We start from the raw sequence: 13421 nt of genomic DNA on the forward strand, positions 1-13421 counted from the left end.
GCTATTAATTTAAACCACAACAAAGAAAAGTAGTTTGTGGAGACACCTAATGTACTTTAGCTGAATTTGTGTTTAGTGCAGTGGGGGATTGCAGGTGTCATTTCTCCTAAACAGGCCACATGATTTGAATAAGCTTTGCTGCTGACTGGTGGTTGACATCAAACCTCATCACTGGTGAAGGACAGACGACATCATTGATAGGTTATGACTCCCATACATAAGGTGCATACTGCAGAATCAGAATAGCCTTGCATTAATTATTTCTTATATATTTACGCTGTTCAGGGCAAACGGTACTCTAAAATAATTGTACAGTGCATTCGGAAAGTTTTCTTACCGCTTGACTTTTTTCACATTTTACTACGTTACAGCCTTATTCTAAAATGGATTCAATTGTTTTTTTCCCTCATCAATCTACACACAATACCCCATAATGACAAAGCAAAAACTTGTTGCACAATTATAAAAAATCTAAAACTGAAATATATAATTGACATAAGTATTCAGACCCTTTACTCAGTGCTTTGTTGAAGCACCTCTGGCAGCGATTACAGCCTTGAGTCTTCTTGGGATTGACGCTACAAGCTTTGCACACCTGTACTTGGGGAGTTTCTCCCATTCTTCTCTGCATATCCTCTCAAGCTCTGTCAGGTTGAATGGGGAGCGTTGCAGTTCATTGCACAGACAGGAATAAGAATATAAAAATATATGGACGAGCAATGTCAGAGCAGCATAGAATAAGATACAGTAGAATAGTATAGGATACAGTATATGCACACAGTTGAAGTCGGAAGTTTACATACACTTACGTTGGAGTCGTTAAAATTCGTCTTTCAACCACTCCACAAATTTCTTGTTAACAAACTATAGTTTTGGCAAGTCAGTTAGGACATCTACTTTGTGCATGACACAAGAACGTTTTCCAACAATTGTTTACAGACAGATTATTTCACTGAAATTCACTGTATCACAATTCCAGTGGGTCAGAAGTTTACATACACTAAGTTGACTGTGCCTTTAAACAGCTTGGAAAATTACATAAAATGATATCTTGGCTTTAGAAGCTTCTGATAGGCTAATTGACATCATTTGAGTCAATTGGAGGTGTGCCTGTGGATGTTTTTCAAGGCCTACCTTCAAACTCAGTGCCTCTTTGCTTGACATCATGGGAGAATCAAAAGAAATCAGTCAAGACCTCAGAAAAAAAATTGTAGACCTCCACAAGTCTGGTTCATCCTTGGGAGCAATTTCCAAACGCCTGAAGGTACCACGTTCATCTGTACAAACAATAATACGCAAGTATAAACACCATGGGACCACGCAGCCGTCCTACCGCTCAGGAAAGAGACGCGTTCTGTCTCCGAGAGATGAACGTACTTTGAAAAGTGCAAATCAATCCCAGAACAACAGCAAAGGACCATGTGAAGATGCTGGAAGAAACAGGTACAAAAGTATCGATATCCACAATAAAACGAGTCCTATATCGGCATAACCTGAAAGGCCGCTCAGCAAAGAAGAAGCCACTGCTACAAAACCGCCATAAAAAAGCCAGGCTACGGTTTGCAACTGCACATGGGCACAAAGACCGGACTTTTTGGAGAAATGTCCTCTGGTCTGATGAAACAAAAATAGAACTGTTTGGCCATAATGACCATCGTTATGTTTGGAGGAAAAAGGGGTATGCTTGCAAGCCGAAGAACACCATCCCAACCGTGAAGCACGGGGGTGGCAGCATCATGTTGTGGGGTGCTTTGCTGCAGGAGGGACTGGTGCACTTCACAAAATAGATGGCTTCATGAGGAAAGACAATTATGTGGATATATTGAAGCAACATCTCAAGACATCAGTCAGGAAGTTAAAGCTTGGTAGGAAATGGGTCTTCCAAATGGACAATGACCCCAAGCATACTTCCAAAGTTGTGGCAAAATGGCTTAAGCACAACATAGTCAAGGTATTGGAGTGGCCATCACAAAGCCCTGACCTCAATCCCATAAAAAAAAATTGTGGGCAGAACTGAAAAAGCCTGCACGAGCAAGGACGCCTACAAACTTGATTCGGTTACACCAGCTCTGTCAGGAGTAATGGGCCAAAATTCACCCAACTTATTGTGGGAAGCTTGTGGAAGGCTTCCCGAAACGTTTGACCCAAGTTAAACAATTTAAAGGCAATGATACTAAATATTAATTGAGTGTATGTAAACTTCTGACCCACTGGGAATGTGATGAAAGAAATAAAAGCTGAAATAAATCATTCTCTCTACTATTATTCTGACATTTCACATTCTTAAAATAAAGTGGTGATCCTAACTGACCTAAAACAGGGCATTTGTACTAGGATTAAATGTCAGGAATTGTGAAAAACTGAGTTAAAATGTATTTGGCTAAGGTGTATGTAAACTTCCGACTTCAACTGTATGAGATGGGTAACGCAAGATATGTAGACATTATTCAAGTGACTAGTGTTCCATTTATTTAAGTGGCCAATGATTTCAAGTCTGTAGGTAGGCAGCAGCCTCCCTGTGCTAGTGATGGCTGTTTAACAGTCTGATGGCCTTGAGATAGAAGTTGTTTTTCACTCTCTTGGTCCCAGGATTGATGCACATGTACTGACATCGCCTTCTGGATGGTAGCCGGATGAACAGGCAGTGGCTCGGGTGGTTGTTGTCCTTGATGATCTTTTTGACCTTCCTGTGACATCGGGTGCTGTAGGTGTCCTGGAGGGCAGATAATTTGCCCCTGGTGATGCGTTGTGCAGACCGCACCACCCTATGGAGAGCCCTGAGGTTGTGGGCGGTGCAGTTGCCGTACCAGGCAGTGATACATCCCGACAAGATGCTCTCAATTGTGCATCTGTAATAGTTTGTGAGGGTCTTATGTGACAGGCCAAATCTATTCAGCCTTCTGAGGTTCAAGAGGCTCTGTTGCGCCTTCTTCACCACACTGCCTGTGTGGGTGGACCATTTCAGTTTGTCCGTGATGTGTACGCCGAGGAACTTAAACCTTTCCACCTTCTCCACTGCTGTCCACTCGATGGGGATAGGGGGGTGCTCCCTCTGCTGTTTCCTGAAGTCCACGATCATCTCCTTTGTTTTGTTGACGTTGAGTGAGAGGTTATTTTCCTGAAACCACACTCCGAGAGCCTCGTCGTTGTTGGTAATCAAACCTACTACTGTTGTGTCGTCTGTAAACCTGATGATTGAGTTAGAGGCGTGCATGGCCACGCAGTCATGGGTGAACAGGGAGTACAGGACGGGGCTGAGCACGCACCCTTGTGGGGCCCCAGTGTTGAGGATCAGCAAAGTGGAGATGTTGTTTCCTACCTTCACCACCTGGGGGCGGCCCGTCAGTAAGTCCAGGACCCAATTGCACAGGATAGGGTTGAGACCCAGGGCCTCAAGCTTAATGATGAGGTACTATGGTGTTTAATTCTGAGCTGTAGTCAATGAACATCATTCTTACATAGGTATTCCTCTTGTCCAGATGGGATAGGGCAGTGTGATGGCGATTGCATCGTCTGTGGACCTATTGGGGCGGTAAGCAAATTTAAGTGGGTCTAGGGTGACAAGTAAGGTAGAGGTGATATGATCCTTGACTAGTCTAACAAAGCATCCATTGAAGGTTTTAGGTAAACTGTCTGGGAGGTATGAGTATTAGTAGATGAAAGTGCATAATTGGCATACATTAATGTCATAAATAGACATGGTATTGAGTGTCTTAAACAAAGGTGCAGATGGAGCCAGGTAATTAGAGGAAATAACCATTGGGTTTATGAAATTGTATCCTACTTTTTTTCTTATTCATCTGTAATTTAAACATTTAATGTATCAGTTATAAATGTTTATAAACAACACATTGTCCAGTTCCAAGAGATCTGTATAAAAATATTGATTGGTTACTCTGCAGAGTTAAAATGACTGATAATATGAGTTACATTTTGCTTTAGTTGAAGCACAGAAAGTCCCTTGAAGTCATAACCTGGAGACAGTCACAGATCAGGTCTAACAATTATTTCCACGTGAGAGAGTTTAGACTAATTTATCTGCAACATATGTATCATTCATTCATGTATCTCGTCGTCATATTGTAGCAAACATCTCCATCCGCCTTGGAAATCCATCCTTCTCCCTAACTTCTGGGACTGGGTTTGGTAGAAAAATACTAAATTATGGGCGAGCCTGTTCCAAATAGGGTACTAGGATAGATTTAAGCACATGCCAAATGTGACCATATATCATTCTAATAAATAGAGACCAAAAGTGAAGAAAAACTGTGTATTGTAATTAAATAGATGTAATAGTTCGTTCGTAACTCAGTGTAGCAATCGTATTTGTTCTTATTCTATGGTTTATTGAACAACAGTGAGTTTCAATCCCCTTGTTGAAAGTGGTACGTTCCATAAAGGGATTGCTACCCAAACCTTTCTCCTCCTGAAGAAAGCAAGACTATTCCTAATGGTTAGAGACTGTCATGCGATTCAAGCAGTGAATTCCCTGCTGGTTTATTTCGAGGATTTTTGCACAGAATTAATTAACAAATAATTATAGGCCTATGTGATTACCGCGGGGTAAAGAACTGTACGTGGTTGTGGATGTAACTGTTGCACTTTAAATACAGGTAGGTCCACGAGCCCGTGTTTCATTGCCGATCTCATCTCACGATGCCGATGCTGGTGAGAAAGAACAACGTTAAAACGTTTTATTCCGAAGCATGTTTTTTTTTAAACCATGACGGGGCTTTATATGGCTTTTAGAACACCATGCAGTTTGTATCTTGAATGTGATTATAACATATTCATAAGCAATCGTCAGTAGGACTGCATGTTTTAGTTTTATCATGCCTTTTGAAAGGATGCGTGCGGGCTTTGCCTGGGTGTGTAGCATAGTGTGTGATACAAGGAGACGACGCCGTTCCATTCAGAACAAAGGGGGCGTTAAAAACATTATTTATCTGATTGAAAAACAGATCGATTTGCCATATATTTCATTGAAATTAACATGGGAACACCCTGGTCTTCATACATAGTTCATTTTCTTATTTACAAAACGACACATTAATTATTATCCAACATCTGCAAATATCTGATAACATCATGGGTAGGTTATTTTCCTAGAGAGTTGATTAAGCCAAAACACAGTAGACTATTATATAGGTTGAATGTCAACGTTAAGGTTTAATTTGGCAGATTAATGTTATTAAATTGGGAATCTGCGCTTTTTATGTGACTACAATAGTCTTCCAAGCCGGACCTGCCAATTGGATTACCTGGCTGCTACACGAACAGGGTGTATTCGTCTTCGGGTTGTTTTCACACAGGTTACTATTGCCTGATACATCTGTAACAGCTCCTGTGAAATATTGTCACGTGACTTCGCATTTGTGATCAGAAAATGTGGACGCGAATTAGAAACACATTCCCTTCTGTGAATAACTATAATCTAATAGGCTCCCCATTGCCTCAAATGTCCTTCTCAATTAGTAAGACAATGGATTTCTTCACAATGCAATTTCAAATCACGTAGCCTATTTCATCCCTATGAAATATTGACGGTTTTCACAAGGGAGGAAACTGCAGACGATACAATGTGTATTTTAACAATTAAAATTATAGCCACTGTTGACGAAAATTATGTTTAAACCATAGGTTATAGGGAGGTTGCAATTAATACAGGGCCAACACAAGGGCCGTCCTGTTCATGTGCCACAAAATATTTGCACAAACAAGCACTTGTCTGATGTCTGGTTGTCTTTTAATGTCAGCACAGCAGAATAATGCCAGTTTTTAGACTAATCCAGATAATATGAGATTATAAGGAAAGAAACTAATGGAGGGACCGGCCTTCACCCTTCTTTCACCCTCACTTTACCCTCCCTGTATGAATGAGTTTGAATGAAACTGTTAGTGCTTGAGCCTATTCCTCTAAGCTACAGCTAACACTCATAAATGGGAAAATTGTTGGTGAAATAAAGGCTATGGAACACCTAATAAACTCATTTGCATACCTCAAAACCTATTGGCTCATCTATACCAGAGGGCAGATGTGGTCAACCAGTTCAGACATGGGATCTTGAAATCACCAAAGCAAGATTCTATCCTGTATTTGTCATTGTATACAAGGGGCATTAGAGTTTCATGATATCATTGGCTAAGTAAGGTCCAGGCTTAGTTGGCAAGGAGAGTCACAGACATTGGTTATAGCTTCTGTCTGCAAGCCGTTTCTCAGTTTAATATCATCCTCTCCATGGTCTGCTCCTGCTCTGCCATGGAGGTAACACACTTAGCTTTTATCTTTAATGACATCTTTTGTTTTTCTTTTTCCTGGGTAGGTAATTTCTTTCTCTCTCTTCCCAAAGGTAACAGCCAGGGAATGGCTTTAAAGGAAACACCCTATGTGGTTACAAATGATAGGCAACAAGTAGAGCAGAAAAACATTGAGCAACCTCTAATAGATTGACCTAATAGTTACCTAATGTGTTAAAGCCACACTCACAATGTGGACACCATGTGTAAGCTTTATCTTTGAAATTCTAATGGATAAAGTAATGGTACCAATTTCTTAATTGTCTGACCAAAGACTAAAGGAAACATCCTAATGGGAACACACACTGGTTTTCCATACCACTATCTGCCTATGCAGTGTATTAGCCATTCTTTACCCTTGTTGTTCCTTAGTTTAGTTTATGGTACTGTGTAATAAGCTGTGCAATAAGTTTGTTTCCTTTATGCAAGTGAGTGGTCTTTGGGGATTGGTTTGGGTTCATAATGAACAACATTGGGCCAGTGTCTCAGCCAGGATTCCTGTTCTCATTTCTGCTGTAATAGAGAGAAAATGGAGAGGGAACTACTGACCCTCCAGTCCTACAGGATGATAAACAGTACTAAAATAACAGAAAGAGGAAACAATCAGATGACTCTTTGACTTCCTTCGTTTGTCCCCTATGAGCTCCTTTATCCACTGATGTAATGGACTTAAACTCAACAAAACAAGAAACGTCCCTTTTTCAGGACCCTGTCTTTCAAAGATAATTGGTAAAAATCCAAATAACTTCACAGATCTTCATTGTAAAGGGTTTAAGCACTGTTTCTCATGCTTGTTCAATGAACCATAAACAATTAATGAACATGCACCTGTGGAACGGTCGTTAAGACACTAACAGCTTACAGCCGGTAGGCAATTAAGGTCACAGTTATGAATCTTAGGACACCAAAAGAAAGATGCCCAGGGTCCCTGCTCATCTGCGTGAACGTGCCTTAGGCATGCTGCAAGGAGGCATGAGGACTGCAGATGTGACCAGGGCAATAAATTGCAATGTCCGTACTGTGAGACGCCTAAGACAGCGCTACAGGGAGACAGGACGGACAGCTGATCGTCCTCGCAGTGGCAGACCACGTGTAACAACACCTGCACAGGATCGGTACATCCGAACATCACATCTGCGGGACAGGTACAGGATGGCAACAACAACTGCCAGAGTTACACCAGGAATGCACAATCCCTCCATCAGTGCTCAGACTGTCCGCAATAGGCTGAGAGAGGCTGGACTGAGGGCTTGTAGGCCTGTTGTAAGGCAGGTCCTCACCAGACATCACCGGCAACAACGTCGCCTATGGGCACAAACCCACCGTCGCTGGACCAGAGAGGACTGGCAAAAAGTGCTTTTCACTGACAAGTCGCGGTTTTGTCTCACCAGGGGTGATAGTCGGATTCGCGTTTATCGTCGAAGGAATTAGCGTTACACCGAGGCCTGTACTCTGGAGCGGGATCGATTTGGAGGTGGAGGGTCCGTCACGGTCTGGGGCGGTGTGTCACAGCATCATCGGACTGAGCTTGTTGTCATTGCAGGCAATCTCAAAATAAATGTATGCTGTATTCGTCCCAATACATATACATTTTTATGGCAAAAATATGACTTGATTATAAAAGGAAAGATCTTGGTGGTCCTACTCAATCTGACATTTAAATCCTTTAGCAGACGCACTTATCCAGAGCAATTAGGGTTAAGCGCCTTGCTCAAGGGCATATTGACAGATTTTTAACCTAGTCGGTTTGGGGATTGGAAACAGCGACCTTTCGGTTACTGACCCAAAACTCTTAACCATGAGGCTACCTGCCACCCTGCAGTAGTTTACTGTACGAAGTAAGAGGCCAACGGACCCATATGTGAACTTTTAAAAGTTGAGCAGGGGTGAGTGCTTTTGAAATGAACCTCTCAAATAGATTCTTGGTATTGGTCATCTGTAGCCATGAGTGTACAGCATCTTTAATTTAGCAAAGAGAGCAATTCTTTTTTTTTATCAAGCTCTGTTGACCCTCATTAGAGAAGTACGAGTGAAAAGAGAGTGGTGTTTTCAGAGTCCTTGATTAAGTGAAATTGTGTTTGCACTGATTGCTTCTTTGAGTTCACGTTTCACAGACACTCGACAGACTCTTTCCATTCCTAACCATTCATCTAAAAACATGGCCCCCTCCCATCTCCTCCTCTAAAGGATATTGAGTTTGATGGCAGGCAGGCAGCAGCAGCCAGTCAGTATTTAAGGATGATTCTGATGTTCTCATCCCCTCCATCCTTCATCTTATCCAACTACACTAGTAGATAGACGTTCAGGTAAATAATGGTATAATGGAGAAAGAGTGGAGTTGGGCTGTCTGAGCCTTGGAATTGCACTACACATAACCTGAACTTGCTTGTTAATTTTTATTACGTATCAGAATAGTGCAATATTGGGTGCGATCTGTTCTTATAATGTCTTAGACCTGAACAAAGCCATTGGTAGGTATTGAGTAATAGCCTAGTGAATCTATAGCTTATTACATATCGCATCACAAACCCATAGGATATGTTCCACACTAGTAAGTCTTCAACTAAACCTAATCACTGTCAAATGAGCTTACTCTCGGGTGGTTAATAGTTACACACCCACACACACACACACACACACTCTATCTCTTTCTCTCTCTGTCTTTCTCTCTCTCTCTCTCTCTGGTCTTATTTCCCGCTGAGGTTTCATATGTTCTTTACAGTTGTTATTTAAGTCAATCATTGGAGTCTGCTTTTCAATTCAGCCGTAGCACCATCCCTGCTTTAGAATTCTGAGATTCCAGGTCCTGATTTTCTGCTAGGGCATTCAGCTTTAAATGGCACCAGTGTTCCTCTCTCTTCTGTGGTAATGAAATCATTGTGACTGCTGCTCAATAGTATTCCACAAGTCAGAAAATGTACTACAATACAGCATTGTATTACAATGGACAATGATTGGGGGTTTTGCGCTGAATTTAAAGGCAGCAAGTGGCCTCACCTATTCTGTTTCAGAACTTCGTGAGGGCTTTGTTGAGTCACAGACGTGTAAGGGAAGGGTGCATGCGCTATCTTCAGAATTTCTCTTTTGCAGTACATTTTTCCTATCTGTCCATGAGCATTTTTGCAGCGGATAGATATTTTGTATTCATTGAAACATTCTACCATTTGTTATGAAACTTAAAACACTCAGGGGCAGATTTTTCAAATAGTGGCTGCTAATGAGAAAGTGTTGCACTGATCTTTGCAGGGGGAATGATTCTATCCATTCTCTGTATTCATGAAGCATCGTCATTGTCATCAGTTGTATGGGTGGATGAAAGAGAAAAAAACATGGGAAAATCTCACTTTTCACACGAGACTATCACTAGGAGAGGTCTTGCAATGCCATTCTTATCCATGCGTATCCATTTAGACCTGTGAGCACAAATAAATCATTTCTCACAATGAAGGTAATCAGTTTTGATAGAAGTGCTATTTTGGCGTGCATCTATTTGCGAAACAAAGGATTTGATATCCCCAACTGTTGTTGAATGTGGCATAAAATGCATTAAAGGAGAGTAGTTAATGCTAGTAAGACACAATTATTTTCTGGAAAAACACTATTACATGGATGATTGGATTTGTGATGAGTTCCTGTTTTTTCATGCCCTCTCTGTAACTACTTCATGATGACTCATAATCAGTGAGGTCAGAGACATGTCTTCAAAGATCTTTACCCTCACAGCAACCTAACAAAGCTACTGTTATTATTGTGAGTTAACGTCAATATCAAAACTCACCAAACACTGTGGACACACTAAATGAGCTGACGACAGAGTATCGTGCACACCTCACCCAGAGAACAAAGTAGCGTAGGAGCTAGAGGTGCTGTCTGTGTGCTGCTAATACCTGAAACCCCAAACTGCTGAAATGTGTCAGATGGCTAAAGGCCCATTCTTTCTGTGTTCCTACTTCCTATCTCAGTCCTACCCCAGGCTGTTGAGCCTCCTGCATACCGGCAGCTCTGATCAATGGGGGGGGGGGGCTGAGCAGTGGAGTGATGTTTGAACCACTGAGCACAAGAGCTTTATCCTGTGGTCGGCTTCTAATATATCGCAGCACAGACATCTTGGTGTAATTTACCCCTGTACATTTGTGTATCTTCTGTTGTCGTCACGTTCTCTTTTCTTAGTAGCGATACTTTCTAATTAACAAATGTGCTCTGGATTAGTGTTGGTGATGGCTGTAAAAGTTTATTAGCAATCCATTGAGTGAAGGGAGCGGGAGTGACAATCCCTGGCACCAGCAGAAGCCCTACGATCAATACACTCCCCTAAACCTCCCTCACACACACAACTGTCTCAGTGGCTGACTCGCACATTTAGTCATTAATACCTCAAAATGGACTACAGTGAGGAGTTCACCAACTCCTTGAATGTGCTTTTTCTCCCGCGAATTAATTTTTGGAGTGCATGAAGCCCATTAAACTTTGAAGAGCGGACGCTATTTACTTGTGCATACAATCCATTGCCTGTTGTATGTGCTTGTTTTTTATTGTTCAGGCCTCATTTGTAAAAGTCACTTTCGTCTCAATATAACTTCCCTGTTGAAATAAAGGTAAATAAATACTATCCTATCCTAACCAACATCTCTTTTTCATTTCAGACATGAACCACTGAAGCTGAGACGGACAAGGACTGCAATAAGCTCACGTGACGAGCTCTATTCCCACCACCAAAAGATCTCAATCATGACACCCAAATGGCTGGTGATATTTTTCCTTTTTCTACAATCTGGGACCGAAAATGCATTCCCTATGGCCCCGACCAAGCTTCCCKCTGAGACAGGCACCTACAGGGTCACAGACACAAGCCTCACTCATCTCACAGTGCACAGTCGGACGGGAGAGGTCTATGTGGGAGCAGTGAACCGGGTCTATAAGCTGTCTGCCAACCTAACAGAGCTGCGTTCACACATGACTGGCCCCGTGGATGACAACGCCAAATGTTACCCCCCTCCCAGCGTCCGAGCTTGTGCACATAAACTGGAGTCCTCTGACAACGTCAACAAGTTGCTGCTGGTTGATTACGCTGGCAACCGCCTGGTAGCATGTGGAAGCATCTGGCAGGGTGTGTGTCAGTTCCTGCGGCTGGAGGACCTCTTCAAGCTGGGAGAGCCCCACCACCGCAAGGAGCATTACCTCTCTGGAGCCAGGGAGGCCGACGGCATGGCAGGAGTGGTGGTTGACAGAACAGAAGGGAAGTGGAAGAATGAGAAGAAGGGGGGCAGCCGGCTGTTTATCGGGGCAGCCATCGATGGCAAGTCAGAGTATTTCCCTACCCTGTCCAGCCGTAAACTAGTCACTGATGAAGAGAGTGTTAACATGTTCAGTCTGGTCTACCAGGACGAGTTTGTGTCATCACAAATCAAGATACCCTCCGACACTCTGTCCCTCTACCCGGCGTTTGACATTTACTACGTGTATGGATTCTCCAGCCGTACCTACATCTATTTCCTGACGTTGCAGCTGGACACACAGCTCACCCAGATGGATGCCACCGGTGAAAAGTTCTTCACCTCCAAGATAGTGCGGATGTGTTCCAATGACACCGAGTTCTATTCTTATGTGGAGTTCCCCCTGGGTTGCACCAAGGATGGGGTGGAGTACCGGCTGGTCCAGTCTGCCTACAAGCACCGTCCAGGTCGGATGCTGGCCCAGGCCTTGGGGCTGTCTGAGGACGAGGATGTGCTGTTTGTGGTGTTCTCCCAAGGCCAGAAGAACCGGGCCAATCCGCCTCGGGAAACAGTCCTGTGTCTCTTTACCCTGCATCAGATCAACCTGGCCATGAGGGAGAGGATCAAGTCGTGCTACCGTGGGGAAGGCAAGCTGTCCCTGCCCTGGCTGCTCAACAAGGAGCTACCCTGCATCAACACGGTGAGTCATCACCATTTCTTTTTAGTAATTCCACTTCAAATGAAGTACTTCTATCCAGCCTCAGGCCCCAGCCCCGAAGGCAATATTCTGCTGGGTTTACTTGCATATTTCATCCATACCTCATTAACTTAAATAACCCAAATGCCCTATGAATATATTGAAACATTTAAAGCCAGGCACCAGAGATTTTTGCATTTACTTATACATTTTGAGATTTTTGGTTGTTTTGGTACTTTAATATGAGTACTTTCAAAAAGTAAATGTCAAAATGTCAATAACTTAATGTAAATGTATATTCTATTTAGTTGATCATACTACCGACATTAACATTTCATTCATTTTAAGCACTTTTAAATGGACATACATCCATCATTTCAAGAGCTCTCTACATTGAATCACATATAATTGTAAAGCCCATTTAATAGAGAATGTTAGAAACTGGAGTATATACTAACTTACTTTTAAGAGATAGTGATTGGGTCAAAATAGGCGTTTGGCGATTGGTAGGCTAAATTTAGTGTACTTGCCTTTAACTGCCATTTCCCGAAAGTCAGACTCTTCCCACACGCCAACAGATTTTTCTCAGCTTCAGAAGCATCTACATTCACCGAAGTTTGTGCGGTTATCCTTACATATATTCTCCAGTCTTACTCAGAGGGAATTGATAACATTATCTTGAAACAATTTGCCAAAAATGCATTTTACATACGTCTTTAGTATTTTTTCAGCTAGAAAGATTAAAAAAGTATACATCAATAATTTGGGCTAAGTAAGTCCTGTCCTGGAGATGTCTTAACCAAAATATTAAGGCTGTCTTTATCCCGTGTCCCCAAAAATGTATTTGTGTTATATGCAAATATGCTCAAATGTGATGAGATATCACAGAATTGTAATCAGGGGTTGAAACCAAAAAAAATCCAATCGTTTCATTCTGAACAGAAACATCTTTTTTTTTTTTTTTTCAATGTTCTGACCAGCAAAATAAAGTTTGGAACCGGTTTCGAACCAAAAAAAGTCACGGTTTGTATCGTTCCTTTCTGTTCCTTTTTAAACCTCTGAAATATATATATATTTTTTTAACATTTAGCTCAACATTCAATTATTTCTAGGGATGCACGATATATCGGTGAACATATCGGAATCGACCGATATTAGCTAAAAATGCCAACATCTAGTCTAGTTTAACGGCAATGTGAAAAACCGATCTCAAA

At 42.0% G+C, this 13421-nt stretch overlaps 1 protein-coding gene across 1 annotated transcript in view; it reads left to right on the forward strand.

Moving 5' to 3' along the window:
- The first annotated feature begins 4442 nt into the window (after positions 1 to 4442).
- The window catches only part of LOC111966931 (plexin A3-like), a 143128-nt gene continuing 134149 nt past the window's right edge, over positions 4443 to 13421 (forward strand). Inside the window, 2 exon segments of the mRNA XM_070444325.1 lie at positions 4443 to 4613; positions 10941 to 12210. Coding sequence (XP_070300426.1) covers positions 11026 to 12210 — 1185 coding nt within the window. The 5' untranslated portion in view covers positions 4443 to 4613; positions 10941 to 11025.

Source organism: Salvelinus sp. IW2-2015, linkage group LG7, assembly GCF_002910315.2.
Source record: "Salvelinus sp. IW2-2015 linkage group LG7, ASM291031v2, whole genome shotgun sequence".
Classification (NCBI taxonomy): domain Eukaryota; kingdom Metazoa; phylum Chordata; class Actinopteri; order Salmoniformes; family Salmonidae; genus Salvelinus; species Salvelinus sp. IW2-2015.